The sequence below is a fragment of the Ambystoma mexicanum genome, chromosome 4p (assembly GCF_040938575.1).
Source record: "Ambystoma mexicanum isolate Mex_15411 chromosome 4p, UKY_AmexF1_1, whole genome shotgun sequence".
In the NCBI taxonomy this organism is placed as follows: domain Eukaryota; kingdom Metazoa; phylum Chordata; class Amphibia; order Caudata; family Ambystomatidae; genus Ambystoma; species Ambystoma mexicanum.
The window spans coordinates 1269124835-1269146860 of NC_090927.1; the positions used below are offsets into that span (position 1 = coordinate 1269124835).

A 22026-nucleotide genomic window follows, 5' to 3' on the forward strand; every position below is an offset into this window, starting at 1 on the left:
TGTTGTTACGATACGCTGGTGAGAAGTCACTATTGTGGTGAATTGGGGTAGCCGGGCCCTAGAATGTGGTTAACTCTAAACTTTGAGCGATTGCATTCAATACTTTGAAAACCATTGCTCTGGAGGGCAGTTCATAAAAACATATAGGGTTATCTCAACGTGGTACCCATAGTATATATCGCAGGGGCCGCCCCACTGCCTGCTCCTTCACCTGATTCCATTGCTTAGTGGAATGTGGGTCCACTCGTTCACACAGAACACAGAGCTACATCACCTGAAAGTATTTCCAAAGGATGGGGAGCACTAGCCCCCCCCCCCTGTCTTGGCCTATACAGCTTTGTAATAGTGCCAGAGGACGGGGCATTCGTATCCACAATATCACCAGTTAGCAGAATACTTAGGGCCCATCCGGAACCTTCCCTCGACAATGACAGATGACTCAGCCATGGGGCAAGTTTTTCTGTCTTTGATTCTCCAATAGACCCGGATCATACAGGAAACCACAAATCTCCAGCAATCTCAGCTTCTGAGTCTGTGTCACCCAATGTTGTATTGTGGTGACGTTGCAAACACCAACACCATCCCCAAAAACCTACGAGAACCCCCTATTGGTTAGCTCAGGCTTAGTACCTATAGAACCCATATTCATCTGGATTCTCACTGCTCTTCACATGTCAGGTGGCTTCACCTGAGACTTCCCCACAAAACTATTAGTTTGTTGCAGGGTTGCAAGAAGACCTTTGGTCCATGCAACATTCAACACCACCTCATAATCTGGATGGGCTGGAGCGGGTCCCCGCAGGCCTGGTACCCTGTTTCATTCACAGGGTTCGGTGCACCTTTTCAAGGTAATGAGAAAGACTATGCCTTGCCATTGTTGCCACTGGTCTGTTCACCTTGCCTGAGATAGTGCCTGTCGGTTGCAGTTTTGGTGAATAACGCATGTAGCAATGTTGTCTGCTGCACTGGGAACAGCTCCTCTTCTCACCATGAGCAAATAGACATTGTTTGGCTCTGCTGGGTCACGTGTTCGAGGACCACAAAACAGAGCCTTCCTGTCTACAATTATTAGGAATGTATTCTGTATTTTGCAGGTGGTTCACCGCCTCTGGAATCAGGAATTTTCCACCCACCCTTGTCCTTGGCTGGAAATACAAGCTCTGTGCTTCGTGCTGCAGGGTCTGCACTTCTCCCTCCATGTATTTGATGCCTGTGGTTTTGCGTGCATTCACTACAGTCATTCTATGGTTTCCCTATGTGTTTTAATATCTTCTTAGAGGTTAGTCGTGATAGTGCCCTATAGGTTCCTTATAGGTCCCAGCAGTTCCTTATGATTAGTTGCGATAAAACGCTTGCAAGTTTGGTCCACATACGCTTGCCTTTCTGCATTTGGCTAAAGAAAACGAAAAGCTCTTGATAGTATGTACATGCATCTGTCCCCTATATGTAGAAGGTGGAAGCATGTTCTTCATCTATACGTGTGTGTGTGTGTGTCTGCATATCTTCGTTCAGGAATACAAATTTGCTTTGTGACTAGCGCTGCTATGTCAGCTATGTCATTTTGTCACTAGTGATGTCATTACAGCTGGACTTTGTCATCAGTCAACTTGGTCCATTGATGAGTAACCTGTCTCCTCGAAGCCACCAACTGGATACGATTTAAAAGGTCATCTGAGAGAATATCTCTTGGCATATGTGGGATACACTGGCACACCTGGTGATTGGCCGAACAGTGAGTTGCATCTTTCGTTTCTCATTCTTCGGTTTGACATTCGCAAAGGGGACATGAGGGCCATTCCAGGGACCCCCTCTTCAGCATGGCAACAGCTATCCATGCAGGTCTGTTCTTCCAGACAAATGCATTAATGTCCTTTGGGAGAGACCTCTATAGGTATTGTCTGAAATAGATATAGGACTATTGGGGAGGACCATCATCTTGATAGTCTCTATCCTGCCCATTATGGAGAGCTCCATTTTGAAAGGTTCTTTCTGATCTCTTTGAAGGTGCTTGGACAGTTTGCGTCATATAAACCACGTGCTCTTGCCGTGGGGGAAATCCCCAGATACTGAATGGTCCACTCTGCCCATTTAAACAGGGTATCCTTGTTATACCCTGTTGCTAGGCCTTACCTAGGGAAATGTTCAGCGCCTAGCATTTGTCGATATTCACCTTGAACCCTGATATGGCAATGTACCTATCTAGGAGCTCGAGTATCCGCAGTAGTGTGTCCTTCGGTTTCGACAATGCTAAAAGGATGACATCTGCATACAATACTATTTCGTGCTCTAGTCCCCCATACCTAATCCCATGGATACCCTCCTAATTAATTCTGCTAATGGCTCTACTGACAATGGGAAAAGTAATGAGGACAGCAGGTGTCCTAGTCGTGTCCCCCTGCCTACTTGAAAACCTTGAGAAAGCTGTCTGTTGACCGAGACCTTTCATAATGGCATCTGATATAAGGCGAATACACCCTTTATGAATTGGACACCCAGTTCAAATTCATGTAGCACCTCCCAGAGGTAACCCCACTCCACCCGGTCGAATGGTTTTCTGCATCTATGGCCACTAACATCGCAGGAGTCTCCATCTTGTGTTGTCTCCCAGCCACACAGCCTGATTGGTCCGCTGACACCAAAGAGGAAAATACCCGGTCTAGCCTGGTAGCGAGTATCTTGGCATACCGTTTCCTAGCTGTGTTTAGTACCGTTATAGGGCGATAGGATGCACATTCTGTTGTGTCTTTGCCCTCCTTGAGGATCACTGTGATCCTTGCTTCCTCCATCATTTCCAGAAACATACCTTCCCGCCATATGACATGATATGATATGATATGATCATTTATTTATATAGCGCCTATACACAATGTGTTTCAAAGCGCTTCAATGCAAGGGAGGGAACAAGGGAAAATACAATGACATTCTTACAGGCCATGAACAGTAAGGATGTGAAATTAACTATTGTACTCGGCCTGATGACATTTCAGAGTGCAAGAGCTAAGACATAGATAAGGAAGGCAGGGTGAGAGTGGGAAGGAAATGGAAACAGACAGGCGACTACCGTACTAGGCCTGACGAAATTTCTGGTAGAGCTGGAGAAAAACAAAAGGTGAGGGAGAAGGGTGCAGAAAGGGAGGGGAGGAACAAAACAAGCGACTATCATACTAGGCCTGACGACATTTCAGATAGTGCTGGGGGCGTGGGGAGAAAAAAAACAGTAATGGGAGGGTGGAGGAAACAGACGAGGTTGCTATCCTATTAGGTCCAGGGACAATTCTGATAGAGTAAGTGCATAGAAGAAAGTAAGGGGAAGAGATGGGGAAAGGGAGAATGGAAAGGAGGAGAGAACAGAGAGTAAGCAGTCAAAAAGCAGTCAAAAAGAGTGGAGAAGCAAGAGTGTAGAGCGAATACAATTGCAGAAGTCAGTAGTAACACATAATGTTGCAAACCAGGATACAAGATGAAGATGGGAACAGCATGATTCAGGGCCACCATGAGTACAAGATGCAAAGGAAATCCAGCATGAGAGTTAAGAAAGGGTGATGCACCATGAATGAATGAAGTCCATAAAGACAAATCCAGCATTGGCCACAAGACGGTGATGGTGAAACCAGAATGTATCAGGACAGACGCCTGCAGAAGTAGGCTGGAGGTGGTTGAGAGGGAGCAGGGTAGAAGAATCAAGCAAAACAGGCAACATCTGTGTGCGAGAAGGGGGGGGCACAAGGGAACATCACAGGGGGACCAGAGGGGGTGGTGATGGCCTGTGGGGACAGAGGGGGTAACACATGTTGGTGCATGCTTACCTGCTGTCCTCCTGGTCCGAACAGCTCCAAACAGGAATTGTCCTTTTCTTCGTCTGCCCTTCACTGCTCTTGATCTAATAGTTAAGAGCAGGAAGGAAGAGGCAGGGCTAAGAAGGTGGGTGATGCTTAGACCAGGTAACCTAGATCTACTTGCACCTGCTCTCCATCTGCAAAGGAAAAGAGGCTGGAGGGCTCCTTAAGTAGGGAAACAGAGCAGCAAGCAGGAAGGCACCAGGTGGGCGGGGCTTGCTAAGTGGTGAAAAAGAGTGGCAAGCAGGAAGGCACCAGGTGGGCGGGGCTTGCTAAGTGGTGAAAAAGAGCGGCAAGCAGGAAGGCACCAGGTGGGCGGGGCTTGCTAAGTGGTGAAAAAGAGCGGCAAGCAGGAAGACACCAAGTGGGTGAGGCTTGCTAAGTGGTGAAAAAGAGGGGCAAGCAGGAAGGCACCAGGTGGGCAGGGCTTGCTAAATGGTGAAAAAGAGCGGCAGGCAGGAAGGTACCAGGTGGGCAGGGCTTAGGCCAGGTGACCTAGATCCACTTGCACCTGCTCCCCATCTGCAAAGGAAAAGAGGCTGGAGGGCTCCTTAAGCAGGGAAATAGAGCAGCAAGCCGTTGGCAGCAGGTGGGCGGAGCTTGCTAAGTGGTGAAAAAGAGCGGCAAGCAGGAAGGCACCAGGTGGGCGTGGCTTAGGCCAGGTGACCTAGATCCACTTGCACCTGCTCCCCATCTGCAAAAGAAAAGAGGCTGGAGGGCTCCTTAAGTAGGGAAACAGAGCAGCAAGCAGGAAGGCACCAGGTGGGTGGGGCTTGCTAAGTCGTGAAAAAGAGCGGCAAGCAGGAAGGCACCAGGTGGGCGGGGCTTGCTAAGTGGTGAAAAAGAGAGGCAGGCAGGAAGGCACCAGGTGGGCGGGCATAGGCCATGTGACCTAGATCCACTTGCACCTGCTTATATATATATATCTGCAAAGGAAAAGAGGCTGGAGGGCTCCTTAAGCAGGGAAACAGAGCGGCAAGCAGGAAGGCACCAGGTGGGTGGAGCTTGCTAAGTGGTGAAAAAGAGCAGCAAGCAGGAAGGCACCAGGTGGACGGGGCTTGCTAAGTGATGAAAAAGAGCAGCAGGCACGAAGGCACCAGGTGGGCAGGGCTTAGGCCAGGTGACCAAGATCCACTTGCAGCTGCTCCCCATCTGCAAAGGAAAAGAGGCTGGAGGGCTCTTTAAGTAGGGAAACAGAGCGGCAAGCAGGAAGGCACCAGGTGGGCGGGGCTTGCTAAGTGGTGAAAAAGAGTGGCAAGCAGGAAGGCACCGTGTGGGTGGGGCTTGCCAAGGGGTGAAAAAGAGCGGCAGACAGGAAGGCACCAGGTGGGTGGGGCTTGGCCAGTTGACCTAGATCCACTTGCACCTGCTCCCCATCTGCCATATTACAGGAAACAGCACATTAAGTGGCCTCAGCAATTACCTAGCGTAAGCTTTGTAGAATTCTGGTGCAAAGTCGTCCTGCCCAGGTGACTTTTGCGTTTTAAGGGAGCCAATGACCTTGATTATCTCCTCCTTCGTTATCTCCCCATTCAACCCCTCTCTCTGTGCATTGTTAGGTTTGGCAAATTGCAGCTATTCAGGAAGGATGTGACATTCTTGTGGCCAGGAGACTCGGATGCATATAGCTTTTTGTACAAGCCATCAAATACCTTCAGTTTTCTTGCTCCACGTCCACTAGCCGTTCCTCCCCTGTGCATGGTTTTCAAATTATTCTGCCTTCTGATTGCCTCCAGTTCTCTTTAGACCTTACACAGGCCTGTTTCCCTGTGTTTCCCTTCTGCTATTTTCAGTTTCCCTAGTAGGGACTGTAGTTCTAATGCCTGCACCTTCCTGAGTCCACCCCCTTTTGCAATCACCACGTCGATGATGTATGCCTTGACAGCCTCCCAGCGCATCATCTCGCTTGTCTCCCCCTATGCATTCTCCTGGAAGAAGTGTCCTATCCCCTCTCTAATCTCTTGCTTCCACACTGGGTCATTGAGAATAGATGTACTAAACCTCCAGTAGGCGATCTTGCCTTCTTTCATACTCAGCTCCCAATCTATAAATAATGATGGTGCGCGGTCTGAGTAGGTAATTGTACTAATCTCACCTCACTGGTGTTATGCTACCCAACCATTATATAGTCTATTCTGGACTATACCTTCTGCACATGGAAGTAGAATGTGAAATCACACCCTGTGGGATTAAACCACTGCCAGCGGTCCACCAGCCCTGCCTCCTCCAGCCCCTTCAGAAGTGCTCTAGATAGTTATGTCACCCCCATATATATGCCTCTCGTAATATCCCAGTTAGTGTCAAAGGTCATATTTAAGTCTGCGGCCAGTACTCTCCCCTGACGTAAAGCTCATCAGTCTTTCAGTACTGCACAACAGAAATCATTTCGGCCAACATTTGGGGCGTATATTGAGGCTGTGGAGAGAAGCGTCCCATCAAACCATCCTTCTATAGAAAGGTGCCTTCCGTGTCATCTACTTTGACTTTATCTAACTACTTGAAATTGACTCTTTTACAGGTTAGTATAAACGCCCCCTTGGTCTTTTTCTTGGCACAAGTGAAGAACTGATCAGGCATTATTTTGAGTGGAGTCTGCCTGTGTCTGTCCATGTTAAATGTGTTACCTGCACACACGCTACATCTATTTTTAGACAAACCACTTAGAGACAGTTGGATTACTATAGTTGTGCTGAAAGAAAAGTGTGGTTAATTCAAATATGTCCCACTTATTAAGCATCAATCACTGTACAATTTGTATGTCCTATAGTTTAAATACTGTGAATCAAGTTAAAGCAGACATATGTATGGAATGATTTAGTAAACAAAGCATATATTACATTATTATATAAGAGAGTTTTATATAGTTCTAAAGCTAACTTAAATTCTTGTTCAAATATTATTTTCAAATAATGTTGATGGTTCAGTGTTAAGAAATATAATCCATCATTATTTGCGATGCAATTTTTGTACGACATTTAGATATGTCAGATAGGAGATATGCTGTTTCCTGAAATAAAAAGTGCATCTATTGTCCACCCATGCTACTCCCTTCTTGACTTTCTAAACCATACCTCTCAAGTAGGCTGGGATCACAAACAATACATTGCTTTGCAAACAGTTTGGTGTTTTCACTTTGCAATCAATCCCTGTGAGATTACAATTGCTCTGGACATAAATATGACTGAAATACAGCTTTGCACATTCTCTTACATTCCCGAATGCTAGATCCACCTCTGAGCTATTTAATAAATGAATACATGTTTTATTGTCTTGCTTTTGTTTATAAAGTAAAACTAAAATGAAATGTTCCCAACGATTGGAGTAAAATGCATATTTTATTTATTTATTTATTTATTTTTGTATTTGTAAAGTGCCTAGCAGCCCGAAGGCATTGAGGTGCTGTTTCAAGAAAGTGTCTTAGTTACAACATGTACATGGAAATGCATGGGATTACAGGTAGCAAGTGCCTAGCATGAGACCCTGGGTAGAAGTTATACAAATAGTCTTGTTTTGATTTCTTTTCTGAAGGAACTGTGGAAATATATAACATATCAGTGAAAATGTGCCTGACCCAGCGTATCCATGTTAGAATTTAAATTTGCCATTGCTGTGTCATTAGTGCCCGGCGAGGGTCAACGCAAGCTCACTCCAGCCCTTACCTGCCCGCGAAGGTTCTGACCTCTGCAACGTCCAGAGTTCTTTCCACAACTGGCCGCCATGGAAAGGGATAAGGGATTATGTGTAGTCTGTTCACCCTTTCCATGGTGGCAATTTTTTTGTTTACTTTTTTCACATTGATTTTAATGGCTGACATGGAAAGGGAGAAGGGACTACGCATTGTCACTTCTGCCCGAACCCTGGTGGCCATTTTATTTGCTTTTCTTTCTCCCGTCGAGAAACGGTCACAGTGCCGTTTCACGACTCGAGAAAAATTTCAATTTGTAATCCGGTACGACATGCCGGGGTACTAATGGCAATATGACCTTTGGAGGGGGTGCATCATCACTCAGTCTTCTAACTATGGCCGTGGGGGCGTTTTCCGACCGGTAATGCCTCCATCCGAGGGTCATAAGGCCTAAGTGAGTTACATGCTTACTGTAAACTGTGTTCAATTTGTAAGTCAAAGGTTCACATCCTAGCAGGATTAATTCAGCTGTATGACCTTATGAAGTTGATCAGTTGAGCGCTATTGAATTGGCTAATAGCAGCACCTGTTCTGTACAGCACCATTAAATGGTAATTGTTCAAACAAGCATGATATAAAAATACATTGTTATTTGTATGAAGTTTGGTGTCAGATCTATTGTTGTTTGCCTCTTCTGTGGCAGTCAAATAAATATTTTTCAGCCTCTTTGCTACTATAGCTGGGCACATTTACAAAGAGTGGAGCTTTGAAGTTGAAAAAAATAAATTATTCATGGTGACTGTTGTCAGGCTGGAGTAGTGTTTAGCACACTTCAGCATAGCTTTCAACACTAATTGATTACACATTGTAATTGTGTATTTTAATATGTATTTTAGGGTCTGCTTCAAAATCTATATTTTATCTTTGATACACAAATTGAAGATGTCTTGCGGGACAGAGGATGCCAGATGAGCCGCACAGGTAAATACATATGTCTGTAATGTACGTGACCCATTGGCATTTGTTTTTAAATTCTATTTACTGCATTGTATTTTAATACTCAGCAATTAGGAAAGCAAAAATTTCACAGACTATACATTTTAATCCTGAACATAGGAAAAGTTAACCTCATTCACAAAAGTCTATAGATGTTTAAACTAGTGACACCTTTGTGAATTGTCCCAATGCGGCACCATAAACCAGATTCACAAATAGTTGGAGTAATTTGCATTAGTTTTCTTTGGTGAATTGGGTATATCTTTACTCATGTAAATTCTGCATTTATACCAGGATCTAAGTGCTGTTTTCTTTTTATGAATCTGCCCTTTGGGTTTCTAACTTAAACAAGTGCAATCACATCCAATTAAACATTTTCAACTATGGGAATGTGTACATTGGAGTAAGGGAAGTGGCAATGAGACAGAATGAGAAAGCTTAAATATTTTCTGAATCCAAGTGCAAGAGTCAGAAGACTAATGTTGGGGCAACACGTGATCTGAGACTGGGTCCAAACATTCTCCCATTTCTGGTTGGTTAACTACCATATGTCTGGTGCTAGAAGGTGCATACCCAGAGTGTGTTACATAAGTACAAAGAATAACATTGAGGTTTAAAGAAATGTAAACCCCACAATATAAGTGGGCTGCCTTTGTCAACCTGAACACAGTGCTAGCATGCAGAATGCCGATACGACCCCCTGGTCTACGAGTCCTAACAAACTTACCATATAGGATCACTTGAAGAGTCTCTTACACTTAAAGAGGGACATCTTGAATATATACATTACGCTGAATAAGACCTTTGGCCGAAACACATTTATGGTGTCTTATGACTCCAGCTGTCCTATGAAACATATCTACTAAAATATACTTTACACCATTTGGAGGGATCAAATAGATTATTGATAGCTGTTTCAGCGAACATGCATAACAAAAGGATTTCATTTGAATAATCACAGTGATCGCTAACAACAAATAGAGTCAAATATTCTGTGGTGACTCTGGGCCAAGGTCACTGAAAGTCTCTATACTTGTAGCTCCTGCACCTTACTTTTATATTGGCAGCACAGCTCTAACATTGGAACGGCCCTCCCTGTTGGCAAAACCTAACACCTATCATTGTAGGTAAAGGACATTGTAGTAAAAAATAATGACAGGTTAAAAAAAAGTAGAATAGAGATGGTGAAGGTTGATGAAAAGCAGTATAGGATTAAGAGAAATAGATGTAGCATAGAATCCTTTCCCTTTCACTCTCCCTACCATTTTCTGCACTCCCTGAATGGCAAAACATCCATCTAGAACGTCAGGAAGAAATAGCCTGACTCTTCCTTCTTGACACTTTTATACTTCGGGACCTTAGCTATGCATCTTCAGACTTCGTACTGTGCCTTTCACTCATGACGCCCATTTACCTCTAGGGGCAAGAAAAAGGACAGGCCCTAGACACACTTAATATCACTACACACTTTCACAGTTAGGCACTATATATATATATATATTTATTCAATCTCATCAGCAAGAACAGACAGACTATTCAACCAGGTCACTTGTTATACATGAATGCACTTGTATTAAACATTGTGCATTAGGCATATGCGCAAAAACACACTCTACTTGGTGCTTTCCTTTCTAACCTCAGAGACCCTAACAGGCATTCATTTGCCATAAAAGCAATAAAATAGGAATATGGTTTAATCTCTTCATTATTGTCCTTCCCTTGCTTAACATTGCATGGGTACTTAGATTATGACCCCTTCTGCAATAATTGGAAAAACTCCCCTTCAATGTTTTGAATCCGACTACTCCATTAATTATTTGGCACCTGCAAGATTAAGGAATTTATGCCCTTCGTGTCCAGTCTCACACCTTGCCAATTAGCCTGTAGGAGGGGTCCTAATTAATTGTTGACCTATTTATACTCGCCTACAAATGATCTCTGGACTCTCTGCCTTTCAGAAGGGCTGCCTCCCCCTTGGTTCACCAACTCCCTTCCAGCAGCTAGGTATGTCTCGGCACATCTCTGCCAGGATTCTGCCCAGAGTCAAACCATAGCCTTCAAAGAATTCACTCGGCACGGCAGCTCTCACTCCCAGCTCCAACATCCAGCAGCCTAGCAAAACGATCCTCACCAAAGCTTCAGCCATACAAGCCCTCCCTTGCGGGAACTCTTTTCTCCCTCCTTTCTCTGCCTCTATATCAAACCCTCCCTGAACCTCTTCTCCTGTATATGATTATGCATATTTCTTCAATATTTCTCAGGCTCATTCTTGGATTCATCATGTAATTTTCCAGCCCCTGGCTTTGGTGACCTTTGGACAGTATTCTGCTTTGCACTACCTCCTGCGGCCAGTGAATACGAGGGTCTCTTTTCAAGGACTATCTCTTTTCTAATACATTGCACACTCTGAATCTTTCCTTTCAAAGTGCTGCCATTCAGCTTTCAATTTTGCATTACTTCCAAACCTGGCAATGTTTTTCTTTGTGTGCCTGCCGCTACCAGCATTTTCATGGCTCAAACATAACAAAACAAACCTACTCTTTTTCCCCCAATATTAAATGTTAATGTCAAATGTCAAATGTACTACACACTGAAAATGCCGCACAAATTATTCAGCTCCTAAATAATCGAACAGAATGGCAACGTATGGGATGATTTGGGCAAAATAACTCACTATGTGCACTTCTAGCTGTGCAACTCGTTATATTATTATTATTATTATTATATTATTATTACCATTAAGCTTTTCGAATACATACATTACTTTATAATGCTGAAATGAGAATATAGGGACCTGTGCCTCTTTATTAAAAATACATAGGTAAAATAATGTGTAATACATGAGTAAACTCACAGGAGCCCCTGTAAAGGTCACAGCAACCTCAATGACCAGGAGCCCCAGTAAATCAATGAGCCTGAGAATATATCAGAAAAGGTAACATTGGCAGTAAGCAGAAAAATGAGAAGCATGAAGTCGGTGACTTGAGAAATTTGCCAAGGAATTTCATTTAAAAAGTCAAAGTCAGGTCTCAGTTCAAGATTTGAAACTAAAAATGGCCTGCATCAAGTCTATGTTTTATCTCTTGTGGTCTTTAAACTTTGAACCTCAGAGCTTCCAGAATTAATAGTTCTTACTCAGAATGGTCAGGGGTTTGTTAACATGCGCTGATAATTAAGCTTATTGTTCTTTCTAATTTATCTTGCCCTCCATATTTCACAGCTTTTGTGGCACATGCTATAGCAACAAATCAGGGTTTGGTAAAGTATGAGGGCCACTATGGAGGCTTTTTCATTAACACTGTTAAATAAAGACTCTGACTAGAGTTAATGCTGTATGGGAACAGTAATAAGCGTGCACGCAACGTCCTTCCAAAATGTGCCAGAAGCTTCTGGAGAAGGTTCCAGGGCAAACCACAATCTGCCTCACTATCATGTTATGTTATTACGATGTGTACCATGCACCACTACCAATTACATGGTCTCCAGACACACTGGCGGATCTGAAAGTGAGTCAGTAGGTTTGGCTAGTTAGGAAGGGATGGAAAGGGTTGTAGTGCTTTGTATTGTGGGCACAGATAAGAAGTCTGCAATCGCGAGAGCTTTTTAGGTGTGATGTGTAGGAAGCATCAAGGCCTTTGTGTCCGTAGAAGATACTTCATGCGTGCAGCATGGGCATGCACTGGCTAGGGGAGAAGTATGTCAGTTGGAGATATATGTGAAGAATTGTGCTGTACTTGTCTGGGGAGAGTATTTTTTAAATGAAGTGTGTGAGTGGCTAATTTGAGTTTGTGTATGGTGAGTAAGGTGGAGAGAACTGGTAGTTAGTCCTAAGGGATGGGGGTGTTCTTTTGGATTTCCATTTTGCTTGCGCATTCTTAGTCCCCCTGTTGGTTGTGTTGTACAAAACAATGTTTTGTTTTTTGTATTTGTGCCAAAAAGATGTCCATTGTTGTCCTTTTGATATTCCAGAAGACATGGAAGGCATTCACTTATGGTTTTGGCAGTGCCTTGAAGTGTTGTGTTTTGGTGATTATCTTCCTCCGAATGCCATGTGTTGGTGTGAAAACAAAATCAAAATATCGAGGCTGAGTACCCCAAAAGGAAATACACCGAACACGGGTTGCAAAGGAACACACAAAGACCTTTAATTTATACTGAATCAGTTACAAAGAACAGAACAAAATCAGATAGCTATCGGCCCTCAGTGCAACACAGCGAACTCCAGCGTGGTTCGGTGTATTCAGTGAGAGACGCTGTACATTAGAATTTGTTGCTCTTTTATACCATTTGCGAACACGATGTCCAACCCTACTTCGGATTAATATTCCTCTAATACATTACTGATCTAGGGTTCATGCCGAGTTCACATATCCACATGTAACTAGTTTGCCTCTAATACATACGTCAACAACGCTACACGGAAAATGTGTATTCTGGGATTTCCCATGCAGGTCTTCTCAAACATTAATACAATGTAGCTAAACAAGTGTTCTTAGTTCAGTATTTGAATACATTGTTCTTAACATATGCTTGCGGATTAGTTTCATTGACGTGAGTAATCCTTTACACACAGATCAACGAGGGACAAGGTCTCAGTTCATGACCTCAACAAGTGGCCTGCAGGCAAGTTACATATAAATTACACACAGAGGTCAAGACGGCCATGTTGTATTTCGGAATGACATCGTCCACCATTTTAACTCACAGGGTGACTTTACAAAGCGGACCTAAAATGGCGGATTGACCTAAAATGGTGGCTTACATTGATTTTAAGGTCAGGACCTTGAAACACGGATTTCTTCGCAAGTGACTTACAAGCAGCTTGGCGTAGGCCAATATGCATATATTCATTGCAATAGGAGGCACAATATAATTTCTCATTCCATTCCATTTGGCAGTGTCTTTGTGTGAGAGTTAATCTATTGAGAGGTGCTGCTTCCAGTGTAGGATTTTTCATTTTCTCTGAAATGTAGGTGATTCTGTGGTGTTTGGAATTTCCATGATAGCATTTTCCAGAGTTTGAATCTACTTGTTTCTAAAAGTATGTAATTTCATGATATTAAGTCTCTGGCTGGATGCTAAAGGAAGATTTTGCTTTGGGTAAGTATGCGACCTTGACCTTGAAGGTCTCTGAGGTAATGAGGAGGGCTTTGAAGTGGAATCGTTTTTTTGATTGGTAGCCCATGGCGTGTCCTGCAAGCTGGTGCTCTATCCTGTTGAGTATGAGTAGTAGCCTAGCTGCTTTGGTTTGGATCTGTTGTACTTATTTTATCAGATAGTCCAGCATACTTAGGAAAATGCTGTTTGTGTGGTCAATCAATCAGAGATATCACAGCATATTTTCTCTGTGCGGAAGAGAGGTAGGGCATAATCCGTCTGATGGTGCATCATGGTAGAAGCTATTTTTGGCTATTGTGTTGATTGTCGTTTCAGCATCGGTTGTCCATTAAAATGCCTAGATTCATGATCACTTTACCTGAAATGATGGAGTTATCTATTTCCAAAGGCAATGGCAGAGGTAGTTTGGGTTAGGCATGCAGTGAGATTATCATTATTTAATTTTCTCTGGATTGGGGTTTAGGTAGTTGGCCATCATCCATTTGCTTATTCACTTGAAGCAGGTTCTGAAGGTGATGCCAGAGCTTCTGTCTGATAATTTTTTCATATATCTTGATATATCTTGTGTGTCATCGCCATATTTGTAACAAGTGAGCCTGTATGATTTCATTATCTTCCTCAATACGATCATACACATATTGATGAGGAGTAGCTTGATTTGATCCTTGAGAAATGACACATGAAATGAGTCATAGGTCCGAACTGAAGGGGAGAAGCCAGGAGATTTCCGCTCTGTCCATCAAGAATTATCTCATCCAATGGAAGGTTAAATGATGGACTCAAATTCTGTCTGATTATTGTATTATGATTAAGTGTGTCAAAGGGCCCTGAGAAGTTGAAGAGTATGAGTGCCTGGTCATGTTGTCCTCTGCTTAGATTTTGAGGTTATCTGAGTTGGACTCCGTACCTCCTATAGCTCTAAAACAGACTTTTGAATGATCTCATACATTTTAATACTGTACATGCTCAAATAAATGGCTGTATACATAGCTCTCTAGAGTTTTGACAGTACTCAGTATGTTTGAGGTAGAATGAAAGTTGGAGGGATGTCTAGGTCTCCAGCTGTGTTAGAAGTGGTTTGATATATGCAATCTTGAATGTTTTCAGTATAAGTCCTGTTCCGAGTGCGCAGTTCATCAGTTTGCTAAAATAGAATGCATGTATTTTCTTGTTGAGGATCTCTTTGTAGATATTTGCAGTCAGGTGTTCATCAGAGAATTGGCTTTGTTGCTCAGTTTTAACAATTATTTAAAGTCTGTTTAGGATACTGATTAAAAACTGTTAATTGTGGAAGGGGTTGTACTATCAGGTGGAAATTGTGCTCCACCTGACAGGCAAAAGGCAATTCAAACCATTACAAGGTGTATTTTGGTAGAGCATGTAGAACTATGTGGCTGCTCTGGATGGTTCAGAAAGAAGAACATGAAGTGATATTTGGATAATTCCAATCTTATTGAACACTGACCTTTCACATTGGTTGGCAAAAGCTCAAGTCTCTAGATGAATCACTGACATGTTGAGGATTAACACTACAAATATGCATGTGTGCTGCTAACTCAACACTTTCCGTTAATTGTAAAAAAAACTGTCTTGAGGAAATGTACTTGCAGAGCTTTCATTGTTGAAAGCCGGAACAGAATATCAGGTTTAGTTGGGAATTTCTCAAACAAGGGAATATTGAGAAGATCTGATGGCAATCATAGATTATTCAAAATGTATTAATGTGCTAGAAGTCTGAATGATGTGGCCCTGCATATTATATGTGACTGTATTGTACTTGGAGATAACCAATGAATATACATTGGGGTTGGAAGAACTACCAAGCTAGGAAAAGAAAGGAGCTGTTTTATTTTTAAAGGTTGTGTGGAAAATGAAGAAACTGTTGGAGTGACATGGAATACATCTTGGTTCGAACCAATTCTGTGGAAATTGGACTGTTTATTGTAAAATATGAACATATGTTTGAAACATCTTTTATTATTCATGACTAAGCTGATACTTGGTTTTAAATGTCTGCAGCCACTTGGTGAGGGATAAGGAACTGGCTGTGGGGCTTCGATTGAATTTGCAATGTTACTCATAGAAGTCCTTAAGATCCCTAACCCCCACACTACATAGACGTGGATAGATGTCTACAACTCAAATGTAAAGTTGTGAAGAGGGATTTCTGGGTCAGAATTACATTGAGAGATATTGTACATCATGTATTGAGCTACATGAAAAAATTACTTTTTATTGAGCTTTCATCAGTTATTATCAATTGTTTATATTTTGTGATGGGTTGTATGATACTTGTTGGGCATTGTTGAGGATTTCTCTTTGGTATTATGATGCTTATTACTTTTGTCTTCGAGAGCCAAACTGGTTATTGCCAAAGGCTGTAAAAAAGAGGTACATATAAATCAAATACCCTTATTCTAGAAGCTACTCACAGCAAATACCCTTATTCTAGAAGCTACTAACAGTTTTCCATTCTTATAGGAGTATACAGGAAATTGAAGCTGTAGATGCCTCACATGGGTCTCTGCATCAATAAAACTTATTACAGACTGGTACCCATCATTTGTAACATTTAACACAAAATCATATTCTTAATGAGCATTTAAGTTAAAGTGCAAGTTATGCTATGAAATGTAAAATGATTCACTGAACATATATATATTCCTGGGGTATCTTTGCACAAAAAGGCGGGATGAGTGTTGAGGTTAAAAGAAGCATCAACATCTAACTTGTCTAAAGCAAATTCCTCAATGACACACAGCAGCAGGGAAATGCTAAGGATTCCAATCGGGCATCACAAACTGGACCAGGACACTTGGTCTTAGCCTGGTATGTGGTGCTCTATAGGAATACTTTTTCTTTAATCTTAATAAATTCAAATTGAGCCGATATCTGACCCGTCTCACACCCCCTTTTACAACTACTCTGGGTCACAATGGACCATGAACCAGGCCTGTTGGTGAAAATACAAGATTTATTTATTTTTAAAGCTCACAAAAATTACACAAATTTTTATATTGGGCAGCAATCACCAATGGGGTGATAATTACAATGGGAATGGAAGCAATGCACTTAGTTAACCTTCTACATGAACATATCCAAAGCAGATAGAGGTTCATGGGCAAGAAGGTCTAGGTTTCTGACGCAAGAACCAAGACAAGCCAGAAAGACTTTTGAGCATTTGAAATGAGGAGACAGATCCTCAGAATGTAAGGGCTGAATTAGACCAGATTTCATTTGTTAGAATTCTTTGCATCATTTCATGATATCCTTAATGTCATTTTGTTGAAAATTCTAAAAAAATGAATAGACCTAATGGCTGGAGGGATATGTCCTCCCTATTGAGCTCCAATTGACCATAAAAGTTCTTAATATGTTTCCATTGATACTGCAGTCCATTCTAGAGGCAACGCATTAGTTCAAGGCTACTGACGAATGCAAGAAGTGCAAAAATGTAGATGAGCACACAATAAGCAAAGCTGAAAAAATGGGACAAAACACACTTGGTTTGAATAGATGCCCCTGCAAGCGGTCAGAACAATCGAGGTGCAAGTGAGAAGGGTTCTCCAATTAAGTAAATCTCAAATTTTGTTGGGTTTAGCTTGGCACTCTTGATAAACCTCTTCTTTTAAGTGGATAGGATGAGGAGAAATAAGAGAGTCCATGAAAATGTTGAGTATGCGATAAGAGAAGGGTAAAGGGCAAGTCTGCAACCACCCAATTGTGCAAAGGACTTATTGCTGCCTCAGAGGAACACAACATCCCACTTGAGCATCAACATTGTGACTAATATAATGACATCACACTGTAAGAGGATTTGATAACCATTGGTGCCCAGTGCAGTAGATTAGTCAGCAGGCTTTCAGCCACCATCCTCCATGATCATACAAAAAAGAATAATCACTAGTACGTTCTTCAGCTGCCGTCAAAAGCAAGGTTGCAGGCATGTACATCTGCAAACTCCTGTCAATGGGCACTGCTAGCTCGCTCCAGAAGGAAGTTAGGCATAAATGGAAGAATGCATGAAAGAAGTTAAGATTTAAAAATGTAATTCATTTAAAAAAGAAATTGTGAAAATATATTGATGTATTAGACTGATATTGATTAATTTGACTGATATTGTGATATACTTATTGTGACATGATTTATTATATTCAGCACAATGCAATGTAAAATGTAAGAATTTATCGAAATGCCTCATTGCCTCAATTGGTTATCAGTTATAGTAAGAATACTGTTTTACAGTGTGCAAGGACAGTTGGACCAGATCCATATTCTATTGGCTTAAGTGGAGTTCATCTCACATTTTTTCATAGACAGTTATTTAATGAGATCAGATGTCGCAGTGTGGCTGTCAAGTGCCACTGGATTATCTCAATCAAAATGACTGTGGCCCAGATGTTATTATATCAACTCACTTTAGATCACAGCGGCATTGCAAATAGAAGACACAAACTAGTTTGATGATTGCATATTAGTCTCTTTGTTTTGTTACATATATATTTGAGCCCTGACTGCATATAATTGACTGTACATATGGATGTCAAGGGCTTCTTTGGCATTGATCCATCTTGATATGAATGTGAATCCCTTCTCTAGAACATTGAATCTGAAGTTCCGTTTTGGAATCTCCCGGTCACCACATTTATATTTGATGTATTTGATCAAGCGCAGGTCTAGCACAGGGTGCAGGGTGTGTGTGGAGCTGTCTTCTAACAGTGGTCCGTGCGTCGTCTGTAGATTCATCAGGATTAGTCCTTTTATATATTTTCTAATTATTCGCTAGCACCCGTAGACATTAGCTTTATGTCCTTATTTGAATTTTAGTTAGCAGGGAGAAACTATTCAACATCTGTTCTTTCTTCGTCTGGGCTACTCTGACATTTAGAGAAGAAATCTAAGACTATGTTCAACCACGGCATACGAAATGTTGCTACCACTTTACACCTGTGTTGGTCATCACATCATCATGATGTATTACTTGCAGTAACTGATTTTTCTGATTTGTCTTACAAAGACCTGGCAGTGGAGTGTTCACTCAGCTGGATGCCGGCAATTCAATACTCACATTTGTCTATACGTTTTATGCCATTTGCTTTTGTATCATTTATGAATAGCTAGTTTGGAATATTGTACCATGGATGATATGAAATTCCTATTTAGCCATTGGTATGATGCTGTTATAAGGTTGTATGTTTTTGGTTTATGATCAATAGTGAAAAGAAAGTGAGAAGCAGGTAACTTAAGCACACCATGGCCAGTTACCAGCACACCCACATAGTACATTATTACCAGTTTACATCAGATCCAGCTATTAAAATGCAATAATCTCACTTACTTTATCATTGCTAGTTTCCAGCTTGCCAATTTGGCACATCATTGTCGGCTTCCAGTATATTCTGAAGATCGATGTTTAGAAAAGCTTTGAATTAATCAGAGACAATGGAAATTGCTCTGGGCACCCTTACAAACCATAATCCAACTTTTACAATTCTGGCATTTTCAGAGTTTGTGAACCTCTGCATTTGTTTTCATATATCTGCATAGTGTTCTAGTACCAACAGGTGCAATATATCTCAGTGGATAGCTCATGGGATAAGGGCTAGCCTTTCACCTGGGGCGAGCCTGCCCATCAAAAGTTCGAATTCAAGCAGCAGGTAAGACTCAGGCCATTACTCTTCTAAGATTCATACATTTAATACCATTAAGCGGGGTAATAATAACATCCGTTATTTCAGCTCTTTGACGTGGCTGTAATCCAGCATGGCCTGCTATAAATAAAGGCAATGTATGAGTATTGGTACCAACATATCATAAAATAATGTATGAATTCTCTCACTTATTATTTGTGGGGTAGCCCAATGCTGCTGCTACCCAATCCCATTATCTCAAAGCTTTTAAAATGAAAGAATATTCCCCATTTGCAATTATCGGTGTGCTCATTTCAAATCGAGTCCTAATTTAAACATTTTAGCTAGTTTGTCCAGTTTTGGCATATTCCTTGTTTTCAAAAAACGAATTATACTGCTATTGTGACAACCTATTACACTAAAACCTGACCACCACAGTACGCCACTTCCAATCTACATATAGATCTACATATAACTGGTAAAGTGCTAGTTTGACAGTTTGACAACTCCATTGTACTCGCAATGGACAACGACAGTGTATTCCCAGTGTGCAAAGACAAACATATTCCCAGTTTGGAAATCCCAGAATACTGTCAAATAGCTAAATCACAGAATACAACTATTTTGCAGAATCACAGTGAACTCCCAATTATACAATTACAGTATATTCCCAGTTTGCACAAAGCCAGTAGGCTCTGATTATGGCAAAGCTAGTATACACCTAATACATTTACAGTTTCTACAATTGAAGTTTATTGAATGTTTTATAACCTAGATTGAAGAATCTCAATGTATTGTTACACTATGCAATTGACACTACCTGATTGGCAATGCCAATAGCGTCTCAGTTTGACAGTTCCTCAGTAGCATCTCAGTTCGTATAAGGGTGACTTTTCAGTTTGAAAGTTAGACTATGCCAATTTACCTTCAGTTATCAAAATCCCAGCTGGACATTCGCAATCCTACTTCTGGTTATATAATATAAACTCAGTACATTTCCAGTTGGCATAATCCTGTGGAATGACAGATGTCGCTGCTAATCTATCCTCACCCCTTGGAACGGTTTAAAATGATCTGCGGTGATGATTTTAGTACCCTTAAATAATTCCCTTTCTTAGCTTCTTTTTAAAAATCAGAGTCAACCCCAAATATATAATTTACTTTCCCTTGGTCAGGCTGTTGTCGGGATTCACTGGGATGGCAATTCTTGTCCATATAGAAAAAAACATAGACATTGAGTGAGACAGACAGCAAGCGAGAGAGGCAGAGAAAGATAGAATGATAGAATGAGAGCAAAAAGAGAGAAAAGGAGAGAGAGAGAGAGAGAGAGAGAGAGAGAGAGAGAGAGAGGGTCCTAGATGCACATATCATACAATTGCTAGAGCTAGTACACGTACACTATTAGTATCAGACTCCAGTATACAATGGTTTTCCAAAACACCATATATTCCCTGCTTGCTTAATCCCTGTGTATTTCCAATTGTTCAATTTCGTTTACAGAATGCCAGAGTACTTCAGGTTTACTGTGGCACATTCTAGTGTACTCCTTGTTTGCAAAATACCAGTATTTACAGAGTCTGTCCCAGCATCTAATTAGTTTTATAATGGCAGCATAATCTTAGTTTCTACAATCCCACTATACTCCCAGTTTTCACTATGCATGTATGCATGTATTCTTTTCCCTGAAAACATCACAGCCTGCTGTGCAGCATACAGAGAGTACTCATAAATGAAGATTAAACACAATTACGTACATTACATAAAAAGTGAAATCATTCAGTTGAAAGACAGCATAACTTATTATAAAAAATAGTTAAGCAAGAATGCAGTAAAACAGTATTACCCAAATTGACCTTTTACAATTGACCTTTTGCACAATTGACCTAATTATAGTGGTCCTAATTGACCTTCTGCACAATTGACGTTTATATTATTTTAGTTATTTTATATATGTATTGGGTTGGTTTTGGATTATAAATAATATAATGGTATTGGGTGGGAGGTTGCAGGGGGTTTTGGATTGGGAGGAGGGTTACGGGGGTTCCCCCCCACCCCCGCATATATGTCCTAATTGACCTTCTAAAATAGGGAAACACTCCCGAGGTCAATTCTCCAGAGGTCAATTGTGAAAAGGTGAATTCGTATACAACCAGTAAAATAGAACTGAATGGTTTGAGCGATGGAGACACTTTTAAGAGTTTATGACAATGAAGTTCAGTAGCGAAGGGCTACTGTTGAGTAAGTCTGCCTATTGCTTTGAGTTTTTCTCAACGAAAGAATAAAGAAAGATACCTTTCCCAATTTTTGGAGGAACACACCTCACCTGTAAACAGTAGTTTAGAGGTTAGGTACATTTGATGTTGCAAAGCCAATGCTTTGTAGACCAGATAGCCCAGTTTAAAATGAACTCTAAACTGAAAAGTTAGCTAATGAGAGCTTCAGAAGGGAGTGGTTAATGGTTCCATTTGGAGCTTTGTGAGGAATCTGAGGGTATCCTCACTTCTTTCCCCAAAATATTCTCCCTCCAGCTGGCCAGAGAAAGGCTGTGGTTTTCGGATCCTGCCATGTGGGTGGATATGCAAGGGAGAACTACTTTGGTGGAGGAGACCCGGGGAGTGGAGAGGAGGCACCCTTGGGTGAGACATGGTATCCCCCCATTTCCATTTCACCATGAGTCCAATGTCCCCCAAGCCTTTATAGGTTATTGTCAGCCCCTTCCATGGTTTTCCCAAAAATCTCTCTCTTAAGAAACACCACTCTGGTAATGGGACGATGAAGAGGGATGTTGAGTACCAAGAACACTATGTAATGAACGAACATT

The 22026-nt window shown here is 41.5% G+C and overlaps 1 protein-coding gene across 2 annotated transcripts in view; it reads left to right on the forward strand.

The window, feature by feature from the left end:
- Positions 1-22026, forward strand: part of THBS2 (thrombospondin 2) — a 389899-nt gene that overhangs the window by 16902 nt on the left and 350971 nt on the right. For both annotated transcript variants that reach the window (XM_069606958.1, XM_069606957.1), the window contains exon 4: positions 8358-8442. In XM_069606958.1, coding sequence (XP_069463059.1) covers positions 8358-8442 — 85 coding nt within the window. The remainder of the gene's footprint in view (positions 1-8357; positions 8443-22026) is intronic.